Here is a 26,315-nt window from a genome sequence, read left to right on the forward strand (position 1 = left end):
TGCTTGAGCCAGCAGGTGTAAGCAATTAAACTTTTATTCATGATCCTTTACATATGACTAAAAATGTTCACCACAAAATGCAAACTTGTACTTGTATTCAGCAGTGAAAACAGTCACCTCTTCATAGTAAAGCACCATAGCACATCACAGAAGAGTCAGAAATAGATTTCATTTGTCAATTTTTCTCCACACAATGTACTTGACAAAGTTGAAGATTTTATCGAAGGCTAAAAGTTCCAGAACAAATTCTATAGTCACCTGAGTGTTTGGCAGGAACAGTACTATTCAGTAGCAGTTACTTTTTTCTGCCTTTTTTGTAAAAAAGAGCTATTTTTCACGAAAATGAGACAGACACAATTGGGCCAAACATTGAGATGTATATTTCACCTGCATTTTTCAATGGGAGACAAACAGAACAGTTTGCTAGTAGGAGTACCTACAACAACTATAAGAGCAGTTGCCAAAAAAATGGAAAAAAACCTCCAGCTCATTACAGCTGATTGGTAGGGCCAACCCACTTCCAGGCACCTATAACTCCATTCAGTTTTATTCATTACGTTTAACTTGCATTTCATTCATACTACATTTAAAAAGACAACATGATTTTTTTTTTTTTTTAAGTTAAGTTGTGTACATGTACACAGTTTTGGTATTCTTTTAAAGCTGTAAAATGTATACATAAAGAGAGTCTAATGACCCTATTACAGATTAAAGAGAAATAACCAGAATCAGTGTTACATACAAAATAATATTCTACCACAGAAACCAATACAGTTATCAAATAATTAATTAGAGAATAAAAGTGTTATACAAAAAGAGAAATGGTGCCTTTTTATCACTTCACAGCAGCATATAAGAAGGCAACGTTAAGAAAAGTGCACAGCAGAAAAAGAATTGTTTTGTTTTCCGAAACACTTGAATTTTTCTTCAGATGTCAGGCTTCTGTCCATGAACACATTGGGTTAGGATTGTTTATATTTTCTCCCAGAGAATGTATTCTCTTCTTGCATGAATTCTCAGTAAGGCGCTTACTCTGACATGTAGGAACGATACATCAGGGCCACGATAATCGCTGCTATTGCTGGGATCACCCAGTTGGACCATGAACTAAAGGGAAGTTTTTGAAAAAGCAGATTAGGAAGTGAGAACCAACAAGTTATAGAAACAAACAAACAGAAAAGTCATTGCTTAAAGAGGTCCTTCCTCCCCACTTCAACAAATACTTCAAATTCAGGGCAACAGAACACCTGGATTAGCCAGTAATACTCCAGACAAGGGAAGAAGCTTGTACAGTAAGGCTTTGTACTGGAGCTTACAAGAAGTTTGCTTACTAGAGAAGAGTAAAACCCTAGGCACATTTAAAGTCACGGTGTGCTGACCAGAATGTCATTCATTCAAAACCCATTTAAGTAGCAGCATCACAATGACACTTCTAAGCACTCAAACTCCCCACCCAGAGGGTCACAGAAGAGTCCTCTGAGGTTTCAGCAGTAGGCAATTGTCAGCAGGATATAACTTTAGAAAGTTTATTCAGTGTTTTTCCAAGCTGTTTTTCAACCCCCTCCCAATTCTGATAGATCTTCCTTCTTCTACACAGAATCCTCTTAGACTTCCCTCAGATGCAACAGTGGTAGCAAATTTTAAAAGCAAGGCATCCATGTCAGTAAAATAGTTGGCAATGGCTTTAAGAGTCTTCCCTTCACGTGGCAGACTCCAGAAATAAAGGCCTGTGCAAAACAAATAATTTGGTAGATACTGACACCCGTCAATATGAGCAATCACTTCACCTTGCAGGCTACAGCTATCTGTAGAGATCTATGCAGTTTCAGGAACTAGTTAATCACTGCATAGTTTGGCCATTGGCTGGATTTATAACCGCTGCTCCAACACTGCAGTTTTTTTATAGCTGACTTCATCCAAAGCCTCCTTGCCTATCCAGGCTGGGCATTTGCCTCGTCGACTCATCTTTTGGCACACAGGGACAGTCTGTTCCTGTGCCCTCAAAATCTCTGTTTTGAAGAACACCCAGCTTTCCTGAACTCCTTTGTTCTTAAGGGCTGCTTCCCAAGGAACTCTCTGAATAAGTCTCCTTTATAGGCCAAAGTCTTCCCTCTGGAAGTCCAATGAAAGAGTCTTATTGATGTAGCTCCTGATTTCACCAAATATCAAGAACTCTGTAATTTCATGATCACTGCCCCAGTCGTCCTCAAACCACCACATCTCCCACCAGCCCATCTCTATTTGTGAACAATAGATCCAACACAGTCTCTCCCCTGGTGGGATCACCTACCAACTGTGACAAAAAGTTATCACCCGTGCAGTCTAAAAATTTCCTGGACTGCCTCATTTCTGCTGTATTAAGTTCCCAGCAGATGTCTGGCGGGTTGAAGTCACCTACACGAACAAGGGCTGACGACCCTGAAACATTCTCCAGCTGCTGATAGAATAAGTCGTCCATCTCTTCCTCCTGGTTGGGTGGATGATAACAGACTCCCAGTAGGATGTCAGCCTTGTTGGCTTTCCCCTTAATTCTTACCTACAGCCATTCAACTGAATCTTCATTAGTTTCAATACCTATGGTGTCAAAAGCGTTCTTATCATAAAGGGCCACCCCTCCACCTCTTCTCCCTTTCCTGTCTCTTCTGAAGAGCCTGTAGCCATGGAGTGCAGTGCTCCAGCTGTGTGAGTCATGCCACCACGTTTCTGTGATGGTGACTACATCACAGTTTTGCTGTTGCCCCATGACCTCCAGCTCCTCCTGTTTGTTACCCATGCTACGTGCATTGGTGTACATGCCCTTCAGCTGGGCTACTGATTTCAGCCCTAACTCAGGCTTAGCACCCTTGGGTCTGCTTCCAGGCAGCCCAGCTGCATCCCCTTCCCCCTTCAAACCTAGTTTAAAGCCCTCTCAATGAGGTCAGCCAGTTCCTGAGCTAAGAACCTTCTACCCTTAACAGAGAAGGAACCATGAGCTTGAGCACTCCCTGAATTCACAGCCCCCCACCTGTGGAATCATCACCCCCCATCCCACAGGTGACCAGGGAGGGGGAGCTGGGCCCAGATATCCTGGGGGGTCCCTGGGTTGGGTTTTTTTTTGGGGGAGAAAGTTTGGAGAATGAAGAACTCCAAATCTGAGTGGAAAATGCCCCTTGGGGGGACATTGGGGGGTCCCAGTGGCAGCTGCTGGCAGAGGCAGCCTGGAGGAGCAGAGCCCTGTGTCCCCCAGGAGCCCAAAGTGGGGAGCCCAGAGAGGGAGGAGCACCGCGATTGGCGGGACCCTCAACAGCCTGGAGAGGGGCAGGGGGGATTCCTTGGACCCCCTGCACCCCAAAGCAGAGAATAAGGGGAGAAGGGACCCCAAACCCCCGCCATCCCTATGGGGGGAATATGGAAAAAGAGGAGAACTTTCCTAACTCCTGGGACTCCTATGAGCCTGAGGAGGGCAGGGACTGAGTAGACAGAGGACCCCCATTACAAGCGTGACCCCCAGCAGGTGGGACAGGGGGAACCCCCGAACACCAAAGGGGAGAGAGCAGACACAGGGGAAATGCTTGGAGGCATTTTCAGGACTGAATCTTGGTGTCTGGGAGGCGTTTATGGACCCCAGATGCCCAGTGACTTCTAGAGATTGACTTGGGCAGGGAGGCCTTAAAACTCAACATGCTCATCCCTTGTTTTTCCACAAAATAGGATTTGTCATTCCCAAACCTTAGCTCGATGGAGGAGGAGGCTGCAAGGAAGAGGAAGATGTCCCAGGACAGCCAGGCAGCTGAGGAAGAAGTCAGTGCCCCTTTCCCCCTCTCTCCTGCTCCATCTCCCAGCCCAGCACGACCCCCGGCTGCAGGACAACCCCTCTGCCAACACTGTCTTGCTGGGGATGGACTGGGGGGTTGTCCCTCCCCTTCCCTCTGGCACGGAGGCAAATCCCATCCTCTCCTTGTCCTTCCTCCCCCAGACAAGGAGCTGAGAATGGAGACCAGGGAGGTCAAATCCCCACAGCAGAAGCTCATGGAAGAAGAAGTTTTAAGTGGCTGCCCAGTGCAAGAATCTAATGGGGAGAAAAAGCCCCAGAGATCCTGCAGGAGGAGGGGCTCCAAACCCATCCCAGTCTGTTCTGAGGAGGAAAGACCCACCCTGAGCCAGGAACGTGGGCAGAGCTTCAGCCAGGGCTCTGAGCTGGTCCATGAGCAGCTTCATGATGGGGAGAAGCCCCACAAGTGCTTGGAGTGTGGGAAGAGCTTCAGCCGGAGAGACCACCTGATCAGACACCAGAGGATCCACACTGGGGAGAGGCCCTACGAGTGTCCCCAGTGTGGGAAGAGGTTTCAGACCAGCTCCACTCTCCTCAGGCACCAGCGGATTCACACTGATGAGAGGCCCTTCCGCTGCCCCGACTGCAGGAAGGGCTTCAAGGAAAACTCCCACCTCGTCACCCACCGGCGCATCCACACTGGGGAGAGGCCCCACGAGTGTGGGGAATGTGGGATGAGCTTCAGTGACAGATCCAACCTGATCTGCCACCAGAGGATCCACACCAGGGAACGGCCCTACAGGTGTGAGCAATGTGGGAAGAGCTTCAGCCAACGCTCCACCTTGATCAGCCACCAGAACACCCACGCTGAGGAAAGGCCATACAAGTGTGGGGAATGTGAGAAGGGCTTCAACCGGAGGTCCAAACTGATCATCCACCAAATGAGCCACACTGGGGAGAGGCCCTATGATTGTCCTGAGTGTGGGAAGGGGTTTCAGACCGGCTCTGATCTTCTTGTGCACCAGCGTATTCACGCAGAGGAGAGGCCCTTCCGCTGCCCCGACTGCAGGAAGGGCTTCAAGCACAACTCCGCCCTCATCAGGCACCGGCGCATCCACACTGGGGAGAGGCCCTACGAGTGTCCCCAGTGTGGGAAGAGCTTCACCCAGAGCTCTGTCTTGAACAAACACCAACGGAGGCACCTGTAAAGGAAGCCCTGAGAGTGCACCGACTGTGGAAAGAGCTTCATGTGAGTCTCCAACCTCATCCCCCAAAAGAAGACTCTTATTTTGCAGAACCCTGGTTACCCACATTTACCATGACCCATGCTGGGAGGAAACCTGGCCCTTTCTCTGCCCCTGGCAATGATGTGAGGTGGGATTGAAGAACGTCAGGATCTGGCCATGGCCCTGTCATTGTCCTTGATCCCATATCAGGTCATTGCTGGGGTCAGGAAAGGGACTCTCTCTCTTTCTCTCCCAAGGAGAAGGGTGTTCTTCCCATGCAGGATAAAATGTGTTGCTGAGTGAGCCAGTTGGTAATTGGTTGCAATTTCCCTGGATATAGTTTGTCTTATCCCCTTCTGTTATCACCGCTGTTTCTGTTCCTGTTTGTTGCTTATCCTGTTGCTGTTGCCAATAAATTATTCCATCCCAGCCTGGGGTCTTTGCCTTTTGTACTTTCAGTGGGAGGCTGGAGGGCAGCCAGGGGCGGCACGGTTTCAGCAGGAGCAGGAAATTGGGGAATCCCATTCCTAAAGCCCGGCCCGGGGAAACCGAGCATCACAGCTGCTGCCAGCCCTGGCTGCCCTGGCAACAGCCTTGGGAGCGGGTCCCTGGCTGGGGGCTGTGGGAACCTCTTCCCTCTGGGGCCCAGGGACAGGACTGCAGGGAAGGGCTGGAGCTGCTGCCACTCTCTGCTCCAAGTGCCTCCTTCCAGCCGGGCTCTGGGGCTGCTGAGGCTGCTCTGGGCTCTGCCAGGGCTCTGCTGGGGCTCAGCTCTCGGCCACGCTGGGCCTGCTGCCCATCACATTGCTCCAGGCACCTGAATCACAACGGGAAAGAAGGGAAACTTGCAAGCAAGATGAGATTCAACAGTTTTTATTCAAAAAAATCCGAAGTAGCCAACAGAAAGCTGTTCTCAAGTGCTGCATCTCCTCTGCACCCACGTGTCCTGTCTCCTCTGGGCCAGCTCTTGTTCTCCAGTTGCTCCTCGCAGGCCACAACAAGCCAGCAAACACCCTGTGTAGGCGCCATGGACAGGTTTTAAATGCCAAGTTCAATTACTCTTCAACTTGAACTAGTTAATTTGGTAGTAGAATTAACCCTTCCTCAAAAAATAACCCTTGCTTGCCCATTTTTAAAACACTCACATGGTGTGAATTTGTTTAATCGTGTACATGTTATGTTAACTTGAAAAATGTTTTGAAGAGAAAAACACATTTACTATTTTTATGTCTTCCAGTTTTCATAAGGAAATCTGTCTGGCTTTGTTTTGTTCTGGTACTGCAGGTTTCAGACCCATTCCTTGCAGTCAAATTGAAGATGAGTTTCATGGCATAGAATAGAAGAATCTACCACAGAGAATTAAGGGTAACAGGTTAAAATAATTCTTATTTGGATTATTACTTGAAGTACTTATAAAAACCCTTTCCAGGAGCTGGGTTTTCCAGCTGGAGGATGAAGTACAGCAAGTTTCTCTGGATAATGCTGGAGCCCATCTCAGCAGATGCAGAAATGGGCCAGAATCCAGCATTTGGATTGTGAATTTGGGCTCCTGGCCTTGCCCCAAAGGAGAGACAGGATGTCCCCTGCAATGTCTGCATGGAGCAGACAGAACAGATGGGGAAGTGTCTGCAGGGTCCCTGGGAGGGAATCTTGGGGTTCCTGTCAGCAGGATCCTTTTGTAGCTTCAGCCTGGGCTGGGCAGCACTTCCATCTGTAGCTTCCATGTGCTGCTCCAGCAGCTGCTGCTGGGGACCCTGAGGGAAGAGGCCCCGGGAGGGATGGAAATGCTGCAGGGACAGCACCAGCCAGGGCCAGGAATGAGCTTTGCCTTCCTGGCTGGTGCAATGAGGCTCCTTTGGAGCAAGAGGAGGCAAAGATAAAGTCAAGTTCAACAGTTCAAGGAAAAACGTAGAAAACTGGAAGCCTCTCAAAATGCCACACATTCATCTGTTAGCTCTTCAGTGTCAGTCCTTGTGAAAAGCCTTTCCAGTTTTCCTTTGGATTCCAGGCTCCACAGCTGGGCTTCAGAGCTCAACTGATTTTTATTTTCCAGGTTTTTAAACAGAGCTCTTGTCAATTGTGCAGCCCTTGTAATTTTTTCTCCTCTGGTGACCTTGACAGTGGTTCTGTGCTCCTGTGAGGCACATCTGGAGGGGTGGTTGGCAACCATGGAATCCTCTGGGAAAGCACTTGATTGACTTCAGGGCAGGGCTGGAGAGCTCAGCCTGAGGACAGAACTGTTCCAGATGCCTCTGTCCGTGTCCAGCTCCTCACAGCTGAGTCCCTGAACACGCACGGTGGTTTATAGGGATTTATTTTCCCCTCCTGTTCATTTGGAGGTGATTTTGGGATCCTTTAGAGGAACATCTGACCAGCCCCTGTCCCCATTCCATTTTATTCTCTCCACTTTGGAGTTGGCCTGCTGGGTTTGACATGGAAATTGGTAGTGTCTCCCCGTTCTTCCCTCCAGGTCTCAACTGTAACATGTATTAAACGCTGCAAATGGCCTCATTTATCTGGTGGGGAAATTGTGAGGTGGATAAAGTTAGTAGGATTTGTTTTCATGAACCTTGTGATGGTAAAGAAAAGTGAGGTTTGTCATTTTGGTGTGATGCTGGGTTTTGGGATTTGGGGGTTTATTTCTTGTTCTTGTTATTATTATTCATAAGTATTACTTTCATTGATAAGACCTTTAAATCTTAGACATTATTAACAATGGCTGGATGTCACTCACTGGGAAAATTCCCTTGCTTTTCCCACAAGATTAAACTGTACAGTCAACTCCGAGTAGCCAGTGGATTCTAAAGATGGAAAATCCTGTTAATGGTGTGTTTGGTGTGGTTTGGAGCTGGGGAAGGGTCTCATCCCCTCCCGGAGGTGCCCCAAGCCCGCTCTGCTGCCACGTCTGCACTGGCGGCCCCTCAGGGCTGCCCTGCCCTGGGGACATGGTGGGACCCCCCTCCTGCCAGGGCTGAGGCTCCTCATGGCCCCTCAGAGCCCTTCATGGCCCCACAGAACCTCTCCTGGCCCCTCATGGCCCCTCACAGCCCTTCATGGCCCCACAGAACCTCTCCTGGCCCCTCATGGCCCCTCACAGCCCCAGGCATGGGGCTCCTCCCAAAGCAGGAGGGGTCGGGCCCTGCTTGTTCTCCTTTCATTTCGGTCCCTTCCCAGCCCTGAGGAAAGAAAGGCTGCAATGGAGCCTTTCCCCAGCCTTTCCCTCTGGGTTCATTGCGGCTGAAGTTCTGTGCTGGCGCTGGCCCCAGCGCCAACATCCCCGCAGCCCCGCAGGCCTTTGGTGTCCCCCCGTGTCCATTCCCTGTCCCCGAGTCCCGCCCGGCTCTGGCAGCAGCAGGAGCCGCAGCGCAGCGGGCGCCGGCCCGGCCCAGCCGGGGCTCCCGGGCAGGAGCAGCAGCAGCGCCGGCCCCTTCCCACCTGCTCCTGCCTCGCCTTCCAAGGCCTTTGTCCACCTCAAGTCGGCACTAGAGCAACAATCACCCACCAACAGCCCTGATTGCTCAGGGCCCGCCTGTGCTGCCCTGACCCAGCCTGCAGAGAAAGAAAGGATCGGCTTCCAGCGCTCTTTTCAGCACTGTTTTACTCCCCCTGAGGTGACAGCAGGAGGTGCTGCTGCCTTTGCCTTGGCAATTGTAGATCATGGCTGCTCTTGCCCCTCTTCTGGTGGCCACTTGAATTTTATCAGTAAAACTGCAATTGCCCTTTTTGATCAGTGCCACCCAGAGGTGCTTTTATGATAGGAAACTCTGGCATCATGAGTAGCAGATCTCCAAATGTTCACAAGTCCCTGAGCACAAAGTTGAGGAGAATTAAAGCCACACAGGCCACATTTGCAGCACTCAAACACAGCCCTGTTGCTGCTGCTGCTGCTGAAATAGAATCAACTGGCAGAGGCCATCACAGAAATTGCCTCTGCAATGTCAAATAAAATGAAAAAATCCACCAGGAGAAAGAGAAACCAGAACTCCTCGACTCCCTTCATTGCTTCCTCCGAGCAGCAGCAGCAGCAAGTGGAGATGGGCAGAGATATTTGCAGCTGCTGCTGATCCCAGCTGGAGCCCAGCCTGCTGCCCAGGGCCAGCGGGAACCTGAGCCCAGCCCGGGCAGCTCCCGCAGTGTCGGGAGCTCAGCGCAGGCGGGGCCAGGCCCAGAGCCCCGGGCACGGCCGCCCATTGCGGGGCAGCGGCGCAGGCGGAATGTCCTGCGGCCCAAACCTCCTGCTCCTGCCACACAGCAGCGCCCATCCTTCTCCCCCTGCTCCTCCTCTCCCAGCACGCCACCAATTCCAGCTCCCAGGAGCCTTCCCAAGACAGGCCTCAGCTTCCTGTTTCAGCCTGAGTGTCCCTGCAGAGGAACAGGGCATCTTTCAGGCACTTCCACAAGCTCAGGTTTATCATTTCATGAGGCATCTGGGATGAAAATGGCCTTTTTCAGAAACACAACAGCAGAGGGAATGGATTAGAAATTATTAGAAAAAAATTACCCTTCTTACAGATAAAGTTCACCGAGTCATTCCCTGCATTTCTCCTTTTCAGATACTTTCAGTCATCTCCTCGGATGTTGTTCAGCTTGTTCTGGTGCTTTTCATGAACTGATTATGCTCTTGATTTAGATCAATGCCTGAGATGTAGAATCATCTTCACTGAACACAGAAACAAACTCCCTCTGTCCGTCCATTTTCATGTTCTAGATCACTTTCCAGGTATCCATGGGGATGTTGGAATGATTATCACACAACTCTCCACTCCTGGCTGCAGCCTCTGGAGATTCATTCTCTGCATTCAGCCAGGCTTGCATTCCCTAACAACTCCAGATACCCTGTCATGTTTTTTTAGGGTAGAACAGTAACAATGAAAACCTAACTAATGGAGCAACTCCCCAGTCCACAAGGAAAAGAAAGGACAGGTTGTCAAGTTTTCCAAACATTAGACCTGCTTTGCTGCAAGAGTTGTGCTGCACACACAGTGTGGAAAGCCAAGAGAAGCTGCAGTTGTGGCACATCTTGTGACAAAAGCTGCACGTCATTCTCCAGGGAAGGTTCTTGAAAAGAGCAGACAAGACTGTGAAGAAGATTGTGGGAAAACTGTAACAGCTTTCCAGAAGTGAAATGGAAATGGAAAGAAACAATCCAAGATGTTTTCTGCTATTGATTTCTATGCTCCCCTTTTCCATGTTGTCCTACTTCTCCATCCCATTCATTCCAAATGGATCTCACCTCTATGACCAATGGCTTAGCGAGTTTTAGACACTGTAAAATACCATGAGCTACACACAGTTTGCCTTCCCCTGTTCTAGTTGGAAAGCAATGCTGGAGCCATAAGTGCAGGGCTTGGGTCAGGCACGAATCCTACAGGCAGGGAATGTGCCCTGACAGTGTGTGAGCCTGAGCAGGGCCAATGCCCAGCAGCGTTGCTGTGCTCGGGTTCCATGGAAGCATCCCAGGAGCAGCTGCTGAGGTCAGGAGCCATGGCAGGCACCAGGCTGCTCCAAAGGCCCTTGGCAGGGTGGGCTCCTGGCCTGGCTCTGTGTGCCAGGAGCCGGCAGTGCTGGGTGCAGGGAGCCCAGGGAGGGCACAGAAATGCTGGGCTGGGAAATGCTGGCGGGGACAGCGAGATGGGCGTGTGCAGCCGGCCAGGGCACAGCAGCAGCACACACAGGGGGCACAGCCTGCAGGACACATGGCCAAGGGCTGGGCAGGGCTGGCAGGGCCACAGGCACCCAGGCCTCTGTCCCCTGGGCTCTGGCAGCGCCTCTGGAGGCCCCACAGGAGGAACTTTCCTTTCAGGGCCTGCACTTTGCTCCTCCCTGGCCCCTCCCTGAGGAGGCTGGCAGGGCTTGCAGTTTGATGACATTTGTCCTTGCTGCCCCTGCCATCCCACTGCCCCACAAAGAGCCCCGAGGCACCCGGGAGGGACAGGCCCTGCTGTGCCAGGCCTGGGCTCAGGGCTTGGCCTTTCTGCTCCCTCCAGCCAAGCCAGGCCTTGCTCAGCACTGCAGTTCCTGCTGCTGTGCCCCAAGCTGGCTCGGCCGCTGTTGGAAAGGGACTTGAGGTACCTTGATAACGTCAGGGGCACATGGGAGAAAACAACAAACTTCTCACCAGGGTGGAGAACAAACTTAACTTGCAAACATCAGGGGATGAGATAGTTAGGAAATCTTAAACCAACATGGAATTACAGTAAATCATTTCACAAAGCACTGACTGAGCAAATTCTAACCTGTCTAACTTCCAGTTCTCCAGATTTTGAGAAGAGGAAGTCAGGAGAAGAGAGAGAGAGAGAGATCCACAGTCCCCCTTGGATCCAGCACATCTCAGCTGCTGGGAGCTCTGGGGCCGTGGGACGTGTCAGTGTCACACCCATGTCACAGCCTCACCTGCTCTGGTCCCTCTCACAGGTGGGGTTTTTGGGGTGCCAGGGGCTTGGCAGCCACTTTGGGGCTGGAGCAGAGGCTGCAGTGGCTGGGGCTGGGGCAGTGACTGCCCCACCTACACAGAACTTGCCCTGGCCCCCCCAAACACACCCTGGAGATGTCTGGGGCCATTCATCATTTCTCTGCTCTCCAGCACCAAGGCAACGGACTGTGGCTGCAGCTCTGAGCTGGTGCCCAAGGCAACCACCCCTGGCAATGGGGCTGCAGGGAGCTGCTCTCAGGAAACCCCTCCAAAGGGTTGAGGACTGACCCACAAGTGCCTCAGCAACATGGGATATCCCAAAATCTCTTCAGGAACATGAAATATCCAAAAACTCACTCAGTAAGTTGCTCCCCCTCCTTTCATCAACCCCAAACTTGGCCTGTCTCAGTACAGACCCCACCCCACATCCCCAGTCCCAACACCAACTCACCCCACCCCTGCTAGACATCATGACCCCCTTCTCAAGCCCTATTTCCCCCATTTTACACCTCCCAAACCCTGTCCCACACATCCTGCCCCACCCAGTGCCCCAAAGCTCACCTCTTCCCTCCTGATTTGCATCCCACTTCACCCAATCCCCTTCCAATCGCATTCCACCTTGAGGGGTGGTGGAATCAATTTTAGAAGTAATTTTGGGGTGGGATTGAGTGGTTTTCAGTGGCACTGAGTAGTTTTGAGCGCAAAGACATGGAGAAAACTACACCACATATGCCCCAAACCCTGAAATGCTCCCAAGTATCTCCCTGAATCCCAGATTCCCTGGAAACAATAGTAAAATATGAAGCTTTAGATGCCTTTTATGAGTTTATTGTTTTTTACCCAAATAATATATATTTTAAAGGAATTAAAATAATCAAAATAGTATTAGGGAAAACCAAACAAAAAGAACACTCATCCAGTGTGTCCCCAGTGCAGGTTACTGGAAAGATGGGCCATCAGGTCTCTGCCCAATGTGGGTCCACCAATGGGAGGTGGAGTTGGAGAAGTGCAGGAAGCCCTTCCCACAATCAGGGCACTCAAATGACTTCCCTTACCAATGCCTCCATTGGTCTCTGTAAAAGTGAGAGCTCCTGGACAAGCTCTTCCCACAAGCGGGACACTCGTAGAGCCAATCCCTGGTTTGGATCCTCTGGTGGGAGATCAGGTGGGAGCTCTGGCTGAAGCTCATCCCACATTCCCCACACTTGTGGGGCCTCTCCCCAGTGTGGATGCGCCGGTGCCGGTGCCTGATGAGGTGGGAGTTGGTCTTGAAGCCCTTCCTGCAGTCGGGGCAGTGGAAAGGCCTCTCCTCTGTGTGAATCCGCTGATGCTTGATGACATCTGAGCTGGTGAGAAACCTCTTCCCACACTGGGGACACTCATAGGGCCTCTCCCCAGTGTGGATCCTCTGGTGTCTGATCAGGTGGTTGTCTCCGGCTGAAGCTCTTCCCACACTCCAAGCACTTGTGGGGCTTCTCCCCATCATGAAGCTGCACAGGGACCACCAGCTCAGAGCCTCGGCTGAAGCTCTGTCCACCTTCCTGACTCAGGGTGGGACTTTCCTTTTCTGAGCACCCTGGAATGGGTTTGGAGCCCCTCCTCCTGTGGGATCTCCGGGGCTTTTCCTCCCCATTAGATTTTTGCACTGGGCAGCCACTTAAAACTTCTTCTTCCATGAGCATCTGCTGTGAGGATTTGTCCTCCCTGGTCTCCATCCTCAGCTCCTTGTCTGGGGGAGGAAGGACAAGGAGAGGATGGGATTTGCCTCCGTGCCAGAGGGAAGGGGAAGGACAAACCCCCCAGTCCATCCCCAGCAGGACAGCATTGGCAGCAGGGTTGTCCTGCAGCCGGGGGTCGTGCTGGGCTGGGAGATGGAGCAGGAGAGAGGGGGAAAGGGGCACTGACTTCCTCCTCACCTGCCTGGATGTCCTGGGGCATCCTCCTCTTCATTGCAGCCTAAACTAAAAAACTTAAAATTAAACTAAAAATGCAGTAGTAAAAAAAAAAGCTATTGACAGAGTCAGAATACAACCTGACACGCAGTTAGTCAGGGTGTTTGTGGCTGCAGTCCTCCTGCAGTGACAGATGTCGTTTTCTTAAAATAATGATCTTTCAGAAGGGTGTAGTTTTCCTCTGATGGTCCAGTGGTCATGCAGATGGGTCTGGCGCTCCTCTGGGAATCCAGTGGAAACAGACTGCTTTTGGTGTGGTGAAGCTCAGATTATATCCAGGTAGGAATGCTTGGCTCCTCCCTGTGGGAGGAGCATCTCCCAATGGGATGATTTACTTTTATCAGTCATGCAGTGAGCATCAATGGCCCATTAACACAAGATAAGCCCCTGGAGGGAGGATGGGTTGTGGAAGAGATAAAGAACACTGCCCCACCTGGTTTTAACAGCTGGGCCATTAACAGAAGATAATCCCTGGAGTTATGAGGGATGGGCCATGGAAGAGATGAAGAACACTGCCCCACCTGGTTTTACAGATGGGAATGGAATACAAACTTTTGGTTCCATCTTGCATTGCAACCCAAGACTATTGGTCAAATGCATATTCATGAATACTATACACATTTAAACATTCCTTTGTGTGCATATTTTCTGGGAATTCTTTAGCTTAGTTTGACCCCTGACCTCATCTTCCTAAAGTATGTGCCATAATGCAGATTTGATTTTGAGACTTTTGTGTTTTATTTCCTTTTAAGGCCCCCTGATCTGTAGTTTGTCAGTTATTGATGGCCAAATGGTCGGCGGTGGATTCCTCCTGGCTCTTTCTGTGTTGTTTGCCTGGGTTTTTTTTTTTTTCAATGTTATCTTATCATCCGGGCATTTTAGCCAACGTTTTTCTTTCAGTCAACTTTAGCCATTTCACTATTGTCAGCCAGTTACAGAAATACAGGCATCAGACATTATTTCTGAACCATAGGCACTTCTGCAAAGGTAATTAGCACATTTTCATTTTTTAATATTAATATAGTCTATTAAATGGTATATTTATATTGTTGTTTATATTTATGTTTATGATTATGGTCTTTATATAATATATTTATAGTTTTATACCTCTATTTCAATATTTTGCAATACCATAAACTATAATACATTTATCACACTGAAATATGCAATCTCTACAGGGATTAGGGTATTAACTGCTAAAGGGTGACAAATTAGACTATATCAAAAGCAGTTTAAAAGAGATTACAAACTGCACTGTGTCAAAATAATTTGCAAAAGCCAAGATATAAGTGTGAAGGCCAAGAACTACACAGTTATTTCTAACAGGTCTCCTGGCCTAACAGAACACCAGGACTGTGCTAAATGAGCAGATTGAAGGAATTACAAGGATGCATGCTAGGAGTACTGAGGACACATGAAAGGCTGTCTTCGTTTGAAAGACAGGGATCTGCTGGGGAGGGGCAAGGCCTCCCTAGAAATGGAGAATTCAAACCCCCTCCCTCCAAATTATTATACTTTAGAAAAGGAAAGGGGCTTTCAGGTAGAGGGATGAGGTTAGGAAGAACAGTTCTTTACTAGTATATATAACAAGGCAAACAAACAACAACAACTGCAGCATTAATAGCAAACACAACCAGGAACCTTGGGAGGCATTGTTTCACCAAGCCTGGGGCAGTCCAATCTCTTGGGACCCTGAGAGCACCAAGCTGGAAGAGTGGAAAAAATCCCGGGCTGGTGGATGGGATCAGAAGCTGTGCAGTGGCAGCTGGAATGGCAGGGATGTCCCAGCAGGGCAGGGCAGTGTGGGGTCACAGAGCAGCAAAAAGCCTCAAGGCAGCGCCGAAGAAACGGCGGCAGCGGGATGGGGCTGGGCCAGCAGGGCAGGGGGAGACGAGCTCAGACTTCCTAGGCACATGAGCAGGGGTTGGCAGATTTCACAGGATTGGACTCTTGTTTCTTTAACCTGAAAGTTACTAAATGACTTCACTTGTCTTTGCAGCACTTTGAATGTGACTCATCTCTTGGCATTTGCATCCAGCTGTTTCTTGAGAAAAGAGGTGGCCTGAGCAGCAACTAGACTGGAAGTCTGGCAGCAGTGCAGTCTGTCAGCTCAGCCACAAGACCCAGGAGCAGTATGAAGAGGAAATTATTCTGTACTGAGGGCATTTGCTTCAGTGTACAGGTTTGTACTCTGTGTTGAGTATTGTATTTTAAAATGCAAATGTAAACTTTGTGGTTTACGTACAAGAGATGAATTCTTTAGAACCATACATTTAAGATGGAGGCTTGGGGGCCGTAACTGAAGTGGCATAAATAGAAATCAGAGCAGTCCAGGCTGCTCCTGAAGCTGAGCCCAAGGAAAGCTCAGCACTGCAGCAGCTCCCCACAGAGGTGGTGCCCTCTCCATGGCTGGGGTTGCTCAGGGCCCTGCTGGATAAAGCCCTGAGCAGCCTGGTCTGATCCCTCAGCTGCCCCTGCCGTGCTCTGGAGGTTGGGCTGTGGCATCTCTTGAGGCCCCTCCTGCCCCAAGTTGTTCTGTGATTGTGTCCCAGAGCCCTGCAGCAGCCAGCCTGGCTCAGGGCACCAGCCTGCACTTCCTCACTTTGGAGTTCTCCAGTGGCTTTGACTTGCCTGACTGTCCTTGGGAGATATTCTTCTCTTTAATGCTTCATTGCCATGACTATCTGTGCATGCACTGAAGAGAAATGAACACAGTTTCTGGGGAAATGAGCAGCTGCAAGTTGAGGGTGTGAATTTTCGATGGTTGATAACTGGGTCTTGCAGGGCCTTGAGGCTGGCCATGGATTTCCCAGCAAAGGCTGCAAAGCCACTGGAACAGACTTGTCTCTGGATTTCTCAGTCCCTGTGGATTGGTTTTCAAAACCTGTGGATGGATTGCTGAAAGTCTCTAGGTGCTTGTTGAACTCCAGGAGTTTGACCAGAGCAGACTTTATGAGTTGATTTTCCAACCTATACTCTGAATTTTGAATTTGAACCATTCAAGAGTGTAAAATTGAATTAAGTTGGCTTTTATTTCTTCCCATGTCAGTAAAGTTTTTTACCTTTACCTTGAGAACTTTGTCAGTCTTCTGCAGGGGCATATGCTTGTCTCTGATGATTTTGCAGTTTTCTTCTTCAATACTGTTTTCATTACACGACTTTTATCAGGATTTTATCAGTATTAAACATCTGAACAGTGTATTTCAGATGAATATATCACAGCTCATAATCAGCCTCAAAGATTTTCCAGATTATCTAAAGGGGATATAGCTCTTATAAAAGTGTCAAATACCACAGTCACTTAGATCTTGATCTCTCAAAGTACTCATCACCATTTTTTAAACAGTATCCTCTTTTCCATCTCCTTTCATGTAAGAAAGGTCTTAATTCCTGCCATCACGGTGTCCCACAATTAAAACCCCACAGCTCTGTTTAGTACCTGTAGGTAGTTGAATTGCACTGTTTCCTTTGAAACCAGGTATGTGCTTGGGCTGCAGCCCTTGAAAGAATTCCTGATTGCAACATAATTTTGTGTGTCACAGGAGGTTACTGCTGCTGGGAGGCTCTGTGCTGATCCTTTGGAAAAAAAACCTTAAAGGATAAATCCAATGGAATGCTCAGACAACAGAGTCATTGAATGTTTTACGGATCACAATTTTGTCACTTTTCTCTTCCTTTGTTTTTTTTTTTTTTAATAATTTTATTTTAAAATGAAAATCTGTCTTTCAGCAAAAATTTATTTGGAAGTTTAGTGGGCCATTCATTCACCCCAAATCTGGTACCAGTTCATTTGACTCCATGATGACTCAGAAAATTTGCAGTCATTCCTTTTGAACTTTTTCTTATCTCTTATCTTATCTTTTTATTATCAGTGGTAGTGCTAACAAAATTTAAAGGCTGATGCTTTGGGCAGAAAAACCCCTTTTTATAGATCATCAGATTATTTTCATTGTGGGAAAGAGGTATTAGTTGGAAACAGATTCTCTTAGGGAAAGTAAGATTTTCTGTTTTGAGGTGATGTGTTGAAAGAGATTCATGGAAAGATTTGACCCATTTATCTCCATCTGATTTTAGGGGGAAGATGTGCAGGCTCTGAAGAGCAGCATTTGATGGCCTCAAGTTGGGGAACTCCAAACCCAAGGTGTCTGTTTGGGAAAATGTTGATTTCTGTAGAGCAGGTACTAAAGTTGGGGCCAGAGCTGGGAAGTGTGGCTCCCAGCCCAGAGCCATCATCTCCATAAAACCACTCCTCCAAAGTCCTGGCATATTTTGGGATAGCCTGCAGCTCAACAGTGAAAACCAAAGTCTTGAATAAAGAGCAAAGAGGGAAAAGGGTAAAAAATGCCAAAAGAAAGTAATTTGCATGTCTTGGGAGCAGAGAAATCATTTCAGTGAGCCATCTCTGACTGAGAGTTTTGGAAAACAAACACAGAATATTAAATTCACTGCAGGGAAAAAGCCAACTCCATGCTCAGGCCATGATATTTATCAAAAGCAAGTCTGTGACTGCAGGAACTCTCCTGCCCAGAGGAATCCTGCAGGGCCAGCTGCTCTCCGGAAGGAGCCTGTGAGCTCCATCAGCCTTTTTGTCAAGCAGGGGCCAAGTCCCAAGTGTAGCAAGTGATTGAAAGATCCTGCCCAAGCCCTGCCCAGGTGACCCAAGGTGAAGTGGGGGGAGACCCCAGAGCCTTTTGGGGACACCTGGGACACACCTGTGACCCCCTGAAATCCCTTTGGGAGACCCCAGACTCTTTTGGGGACACTTGGGAACCTCAGGACCCATTTGAGGATACCCAAGACTCCCCTGGGATCCCCCCAAAACACTCTTGGGACCACCCCAAACTCCTCTAGGCCCCTTTTAGGACACCCCCAGACCCCTTATGGAACCTCCTTGGGATCCCAGACCCTTTTGGGGACACTTGGGCACTCCCAGGACTCCACTGGGATTCCCCCAGACACATTTAGGACACCTGGGTCATCTCAGACCCATTGGGGGCACCTGGGACTGCCCCACACCCATTTGGGGAGCCCTTTGGGACCCCACCCAACTCCTTAGAGACCACCTTGGGACGCCCCCAGACTCATTTGGGGGCCCTCAGAGACCCCAGACCCATTTGGGGACTCCGAAGAACTTCTTGGAACCCCTTGGGACCCATCCCAGACCTATTTGAGGGCCCCCAGAGACCCCAGACCCATTTGGCGATTCTCCAGGACCCCCTTGGGCCATTCCAGACCCATTTGGGAACTCTCTGAACCCCCCAAAATCCCCCTGGGCCACTCCTCAACCCACTTTTTCCCCTTCCTCTCCCTTTCTCCCTTCTCCCAGACCCCGCCTGGCTAACTTAGAGGATATTTGGGGGTATTTTGCAGATATTTTGAGTAAATTTAAGAAATATTTTGGGGTAATTTTGGCTATATTTTGAGACTATTTTGAGCTAATTTTTTGTCTGTTTCTGAGGTAATTTTGCTGAGATTTTGGGGTAATTTTGGGGATTTTGGGGTAATTTGGAGATAATATTGGTGTAATTTTCTTGAATACTTTGGGGAAATTTTTGGGATTTTGGGGTAATTGTAGGGATATTTTCAAGATATTCTGGGCTAATTCTCGTGTAATTTTGGGGGATGTTTTGTGGTAAATTTGGGGTAATTTTGGCTTTTTGTGAGCACATATTCTGAGGATATTTTCTGGTAATTTTTGTGTAATTTTGTGGATATTTTGGGAATAATTTGGAGACAGGTGAGAGAAAATCCCCCCAAAAATTCCCAAAAATCTGCAGAGAGGGTGCCGATAATGTCCCTGAAATATACCCAAAATTTTAAAAAAAATGTGTGGGGAATGTTTCTCTAATCCCCCAAGATGTCCCCACAATATTCCCCAAAATGTGCATGGCATGTTTCTAAAATCCCCTGAAACATTCCCAAAAACTATTCCCAAATATGTGCATGGAGTGTTTCTAAAATCCCTTGAAATGTCCTGAAAATTTCCCACAAGTGTTCATGGAGTGTTTCTAAAATGTCCTCGAAATCTTCCCCAAAAATTCCCAATAATGAGCATGGAACTAAAATGTTCCTGAAATATTCCCAAAATATTCCATGAATCTTCTCAATGATGCCCAAAATATGCCTGGAATATCCCAAAAATGTTACCAAAATATTTCTGGGATGTTCCCAAACATTCCCAAAATGTCTCTGAAATATGCCAACAACTTCATCAAATTATGCCCCAAATATTGCTAATTCCCCCCAAAATATTCAAAGAATGTTTTGAAAATGTCTCTGAAATGTTCCTAAATTATTTCCCGAATCTTCTCAAAATATCCCCAAAATACCCCCAAGAACATTCCCAAACTATTCCCAAATATCCCTACGCTGTTACCAAAATATCTGAAAAATATCCCCCAAATATTTTTTAAATGTCATTGCTGAGCTGTAATGGCCCATTAACAGAAGATCCCCATGGAGGTAATGGGAGGGTGAACAGAGATAAGAATCAATGCCCCACCTGGTTTTAACAGCTGGCTTGTTATCAGAAAGGCACTTGCACCCTCCCTCCTGGAGATAAAACAGATAAAGAAAAAACACCTCCCCAGATAGGTTCCAAAAGATGGAATAGAATAAACTTGTTTGTTTGTTTGTTTGTTTGTTTGTGTGTTTTTGTTAGAAAGCCCAAGACACCCTTCATGGCTGACAGAAATTCGACTTTGTCCCCAGGCCCTGCCCACCATGTCCCTCATCCAAGCCCTGGCACTCCTATGGATCAGGAACAGTGTGGCCAGCAGGAGCAGGGCAGAGATTCTTCCCCTGTGCTGGGCACTGCTTGAGGCAGCACCTCGAGTGCTGTGTCCAGTTCTGGGCCCCCCAATTTAGGAACAACATGGAGGGGCTGGAGCGTGTCCAGAGAAGGGAACAAGGCTGGGGAGGGCTCTGGAACACAAGTCCTGTGAGGAGCAGCTGAGGGAGCTGGGCTTGTTTCTCCTGGACAAGAGGAGGCCCAGGGGAGACAAGGCAGTGTCAGGGCACAGCTTGGACTTGATGATGTCCAAGGTGATTTGCAGCCTTGCTGATTGTGTGATTCTCTGAAAGCAGCCTTGCAGCAGTGTCAGGATGAGGCCTGGGCCTCCTCTTCAGAAGGTGCAGCAGCCCAGGTCCCTCAGCTTCTCCTGACAGCCCCAAAGCCCATCCTGTCAGTCCTGCAGAGCCTCTGCAGCTCCTCCTCATGGCCCACAACAGGAGCCCCACAGCCAGACACAGCAGCCCAGATGTGCCCCCCTGGCCTGGGGTGCCTCTGGCAAGGGAGCAGCCCCAGGCACTGCAGGAGCCTGCAGACAATTCCTGAAGCACTTGGAGGATGATCCTGCTCCCCAAGGGACGTTCCCATGGTGCCAACTCAGGAACTGCAATGGGGAGTGGGGCCAGAGAGGAAAGGGCAACCAGGGATGGGCTGTTTGCAGGGGAGGGAACAGGGGTGGGCAAGAATAAGAAATTTGTAGCAGGAAGAGTAAAGAAAGCCAAGGTGAAGCAAAGAAAATGTTGAGGGCAGTTTGGGGGCGGCTGCCAGGCAGCCCTGGCTCTGAGCAACAACGTCTGCAGTGGCACAGGAAACTCAGAGCTGATGGGAACAAACTCTCTGTGTGACTTGAGAGGCCACGCCAAAGCTGAGTGGTTTCCCTGCTGTGGCCCAGCCCTTCCTGGCCCCAGGGGCTGATGGCATTTGTGCTCCCTCAGGTTCATCTCCCCACAGCAACAGCATGGGGGTGCTGAGGCCTGCTCTGGGCAGTGCAAACAGGGGCTCCTGAGGCAGTGCTGCCGTGTCTGTGCCTGCAAGGATGCGGCCCCTGTGTGAGCTGGGGGAGAGGCCAGGGCTGCCCAGGGGGGATGTTGTTGGCAGGTGCATGAGGACGCTCTGGGACGCTGCCCTGGGGTGTCCAGCGCAGTGGGGATGGATCAGCCCCTGCTCTGCTGCTCCTTCCCGTCTCCCCCAGGGCCCTTGCAGAGCCCCAGCCCTGCTGTTTGCCCCCAGCCTGCCCAGGGCCAGCCTGGGGCTGCTCCCGGGGCTTTTCTGTGCTGAGCATTGGCCTGGGCGTGTTCTGGAGAGAGCCTGGGCAAGGAGCCTGGAGCCCCCAGGCCCTGCCCTGAGGTGTCAGCGCTGCCCCAGCAGTGCCCATGGCCTGTCCCTGCTGCAGCCCCGGCACTGCCACCCCCAGCCCTGTGCCCGGCCCCGAGAGCCCTCAGGCCCTACAGCAACACCAGGGCCAGGAGGGCAGCGGGGCAGGGCCACGGCAGCAGCACTGGCAGCACCAAGGGCTGCTGCTCCTGGGCACAGCTGCTGTGCCAGCCCTGATCTGCCCCCAGCTCTGCACACAGACATTGCTGCTGCAGCTGCAGAGAAGGGAACAAAAGGGGCATTTATGCAGAAAACGTGCCCAGGAGATCCTTGAGTTCCTTTAAAGCCACCAAGAGTGCAGCCCCTCATTGACACAGTGTTTGGCCACAGGGAATGTGGATAGAAACAAAATCAGAAATGGAAGAAACAACGATATACCTTTGTTGATAACATGAAAAAAGAAAAACAAGGAAAAAACTCATAACCAAACCAAGAGGAACTAGCAAAGACGACTTTAATTACAAGTGATTTGCAGAAATTGGTCAGCAGTTTAATGTTTCTGAAAACATCCAGTCATCAGTCTCCACACTGCAGCCTTGAGCTCCTGGTTCCTCAGGCTGTAGATGAGGGGGTTCAGGGCTGGAGTCACCAGTGAGTACAGAACTGATAGGGCCAGATCCAGGGATGGGGATGAGATGGAGGAGGGCTTCAGGTAGGCAAATGTGCCAGTGCTGACAAACAGGGAGACCACAGCCAGGTGAGGGAGGCAGGTGGAAAAGGCTTTGTGCCGTCCCTGCTCAGAGGGGATCCTCAGCACAACCCTGAAGATCTGCACATAGGAGAAAACAATGAACACAAAATAGCCAAGTGCTAAAAAGGCAAAAACTGCAAGAAGCCCAAGTTCTCTAAAGTAGGAGTGTGAGCAGGAGAGCTTGAGGATCTGGGGGATTTCACAGAAGAACTGACCCACGGCATTTCCCTTGCACAGGGGCAGGGAAAATATATTGGCCGTGTTCATGAGAGCATTGAGAAAGGCACTGGCCCAGGCAGCTGCTGCCATGTGGGCACAAGCTCTGCTGCCCAGGAGGGTCCCGTAGTGCAGGGGTTTGCAGATGGACACGTAGCGGTCGTAGCACATGATGGTCAGGAGATAAAATTCCACTGAGATGAAGAACAGAAAGAAAAAGACTTGAGCAGCACATCCAGTGTAGGAGATGTTCCTGGTGTCCCAGAGGGAATTGTGCATGGCTTTGGGGACAGTGGTGCAGATGGAGCCCAGGTCACTGAGGGCCAGGTTGAGCAGGAAGAAGAACATGGGGCTGTGCAGGTGGTGGCTACAGGCTATGGCGCTGATGACGAGGCCGTTGGCCAGGAGGGCAGCCAGGGAGATGCCCAGGAAGAGGCAGAAGTGCAGGAGCTGCAGCTGCCTCGTGTCTGCCAATGGCAGCAGGAGGAAGTGGCTGATGGAGCTGCTGTTGGACATTTCTTCACTCTGCCCATGGAGTCCTGTTGAAGGAGGACACAGTGACAAGTCAGGGGAGACTTTGCCAAGCAATGTCCAAGCCCTTTCTCCCAGCCCTGCCCCTGCTGCTCTGTGCCACCCAATTCTCCTTTTCTCAGAGCCCTTCCTGCTGTCCCGTGCCTGGAGCTCTGCTGAGATCTGGCCCCGTGGCTGTGACGAGCAGGGGCTCTGCCCATGGACACCGAGGGGTCAGCTGTGCTCTGCAGCAGTGGGGTCATGGGGACAGGAACAGGGGCCAGTCCTGGGGTTGGACTTCAGCAGCCCAAAGTGCTCCTGAGGCAGAGGAGCTTTGCAGCATCTCCTGTCCCAGGGCTAAGGAACGGTGATGGCCAAAGGCAGTTTGAGAGGGTTTCCTGCTGTGCCCAGGGAGATCAGAGAGAACTGTGCAGTGTAAGAGCATTGGCTGTAACTCAGTGAAGGGTGAGGGGAGCTGCTCTGTCACTCCATCTGTCCCCAGCTGCCCTTTTTGAGATCAAGGGCAGTCACTGTGTTGCCCTGAAAATCAGCCTGACACAGCTGAGAGCAGAGGGAGCCACAGCAGAGCAAACTGGCTCAGCCTTTCTCAGAGTGTCAGGTGTCAGCCTCACCTCTGGCCAAGGACACTCCTGTCCCCATGGACACAGCTAACAGCTTGGATGGCATCCCGAGGACACACCAAGGGTCCTGTCCATGGCACTACTGGAGGAGAGTCAGCTCATTCCCAGCCTCCAGCCTGCCCTGCCCAGAGCTGCTCCCCAGGGCAGAGAGAGCTGGGACACCCCATTTGTGGTGTCTTGGCATGAGGATCTGTAAAAACAGTAATTATAGTATAGTTCGGTTTGGAGAGGACTTTGAATATCCCAGCACAGCTTGGTGGCACTTTCCCCCCACTGCCTGCCCAGGGCTCTGCTGCCTGGAGCTGTCCCTGCCTGCAGCTGCTTCCCTGTGCCCAGGGCTGGGCCCTGCCAGTGCTGCCCGAGCCCAGCCCAGCCCTGGGGGCTCAGCTCTGCCCTGCAGAGCCCTCCCAGCTCAGGCACTGCCCAGGGGCAGCTCTGGCTCTGCAGGCTCTGATGGCAACCTCAGAGCAACCCTGAGGAGGCTGGAAAAGTGATTCTGGTGCTGCCTGCAAGGGGCCCTGTGCTGATTTCTGTCACTGCCTGCTTTACTAAGGTCTGAGAGAAAATTGTGTTATTTTTCTCAACCTAAAATGAGAGATGACAATCTGTGTGCAATTTCCCATCCAGGCTATCTAAAGCAGTAGAATAAAATGCAGGATTTCCCCATTTATGCAGCTCCTGCCTTGCTGTGTTCCCTGGATAACCTACTTGGGAATGTTCTGCAGTTAAATGTCATGTTGGGAGCAGTCTTGAACAATTCAGTATCCTCACCACACAAGGAGAACACTTCCAAGCCTTACCAGCTGTCTCCTTCCACCCAGATCTTGTCCCCCAGTGCTGGGAGCAGCTCCCAGGGCTGGCTGAGAGCTGTCCCTGGCAGGCAGCAGAGTCCCTGCCCCAGCACAGCACCCTGGGCTGCAGGACCCTGCTCTGCAGGACAGCCCTGGGCACCCCTGGCTGCTCTACACAGGAGAGAAGCAGAGAATGTACTCACAGAGTCTGTAGGCATTGGCATGTTCCAGCTTTAGGAGAGGATTGCAGGAGCTGCAGCTGCATTGTCCTGCAGCCAGAGGTTCCTGTGCCAAGGGCTGGGAATGATTCTCCCCCAGGCACTTGTCAGCCCCTTGCCAGCCCTGAGTGATTGAAGCTCTCTGTGCCTGTGTGCTGTGCCCGGGGTGGCTGCAGGCAGTGCCCCAGCCCTGCTGGGCTGGGAGAAGAGCTGCTCATCAAGAGAAATGTGGTTTTAAGCTCTTCTTGGCTGCCAGGAGCTGCCTCTGTGCCAGGAGCCCAGCCCAGTTCAGCAGCACAGACACAGCACAAGGACTTTAATGACCCTCTCGGGGCTTGGTGATGAGGCCCTGAACATCAGAGGGAGATCATGAAACCTCTTCAGAACTCCAAGTCAGAATCCAACTCCAAAGTTTCTGGAAGTTTCAATGGGTCCCACTGAGAGACATGACAGAGGAATTGTCCCCAGACCCAGGCCAGAGTAGAGAACTGCAGGCAGTGGTGACAGGTTTTTCAAAGGACTTTGGGTTTGGCTTTTGTCTTGGAATCTCTGTGAGGTTTGTGCAATCCAATTATCTGCTGTAATTAGTCCCTTGAGAGGATTTGTCAGTAATGACATTCAGTGGGGCTCATTAATGCTTCAAGACACTTTAGTTATTTTAAGGTACTTGGAGTTTCCCTTTTAAAACTGACTCTATGAGAGGTTTGTGCAATCATGGCCCCAATTATCTACTTTAACAAGTCCCTTGGGATTCTGAGTCAGTAACAACACTCAGTGGGGCTCATTAGCACTTCACAGTACTCAAAGTTTATTAAGGAGCTACTTTTTGACACTGAGTCTGAGTGCTGTGTGTGATATTTGGCCTCCAATTATCTACTTTAATGAGTCCCTTGGGAGCTTTGCATTGACACTCAGTGGGGCTCATTCATGCTTTCAGATATTCAAGGTGTTTAAGGTACTTTGGATTTTCCTTCCCACACTGAGTCTCTGAGAAGTTTCTGTGCAATCCTGGCTTCCAATTCTCTCCTCCTCCAGGAGGAGCCTGGTTAGGGATGGACCTCAGTGGGACCTAATATTTCCTCATGACCTTTTGAGCTTTTCTTCTGACTTTGACTCCTGGAAAGATTTTTGCAATCTCTTCTCAGGCCCTGAGGTTCCAGGGCTCAGCACCAAATGCACCACGGGGCTCATTAGGATCAAGCAAGTCCTGACAAACCATGGCTGTGCCTTGATTTCCCTCTGGTCTGGTGCAGTTCATTAGGAAGGTTTCCTACTGCAGTTATGGAGAAAAGTTTCCAAGAGCTTCTAAGAAATACATATTTCTATTTGAAAAAAATGTATTTTTTTACTGTTCTCTTTAGAGAGGAGGTGATTGCAGCATTCAGTAACTGATATTGATCCTGGGACTCCCCTAAGCAGGTCTGGCCTGCTCAGAGAAGCTGTGCCTTGAGCTCTGACCCAGTGTGGACAACCTTGCTCCACATTCCTCAACCCCATCCTGTCTCTTCTCACTCACCTGGGACCTGCTTTGCTTGCAGAAATGGCTGTACTCAGCCAACATAGGGGTTTTCTTCTGTTATTTTTTGAAGCAATCTAAAACTTCTGAGTTTCCCCATTGAAAACAAACACACTCCTCAAGTGTGTGTGCCAAGCCCAAGGGGCCACCAAGGAGGTTCCCCTTCCCCAAGGCAGAACCATGCAAGGAATGTTTCAGACACACAGGAAGTTCTGCAATAAACACAA

The 26,315-nt window shown here is 50.0% G+C and overlaps 2 protein-coding genes across 2 annotated transcripts in view; both read right to left on the minus strand.

The window, feature by feature from the left end:
- LOC310923362 (serine/threonine-protein kinase PAK 3-like) overlaps positions 1–26,315 on the minus strand; it is a 288,333-nt gene that overhangs the window by 218,006 nt on the left and 44,012 nt on the right. The window lies entirely within an intron of this gene.
- Positions 21,644–22,928, minus strand: LOC310923377 (olfactory receptor 14J1-like; the record flags this gene model as incomplete). The annotated part of the gene is made up of 1 exon (XM_083885410.1): positions 21,644–22,928. The coding sequence occupies one exon, from the start codon at positions 22,926–22,928 to the stop codon at positions 21,996–21,998; it is 933 nt and encodes a 310-aa protein (XP_083741536.1). The 3' UTR covers positions 21,644–21,995.

Source organism: Zosterops lateralis (genome assembly GCF_965231275.1).
Source record: "Zosterops lateralis genome assembly, contig: HAP1_HAP1_SCAFFOLD_49, whole genome shotgun sequence".
Taxonomy (NCBI): domain Eukaryota; kingdom Metazoa; phylum Chordata; class Aves; order Passeriformes; family Zosteropidae; genus Zosterops; species Zosterops lateralis.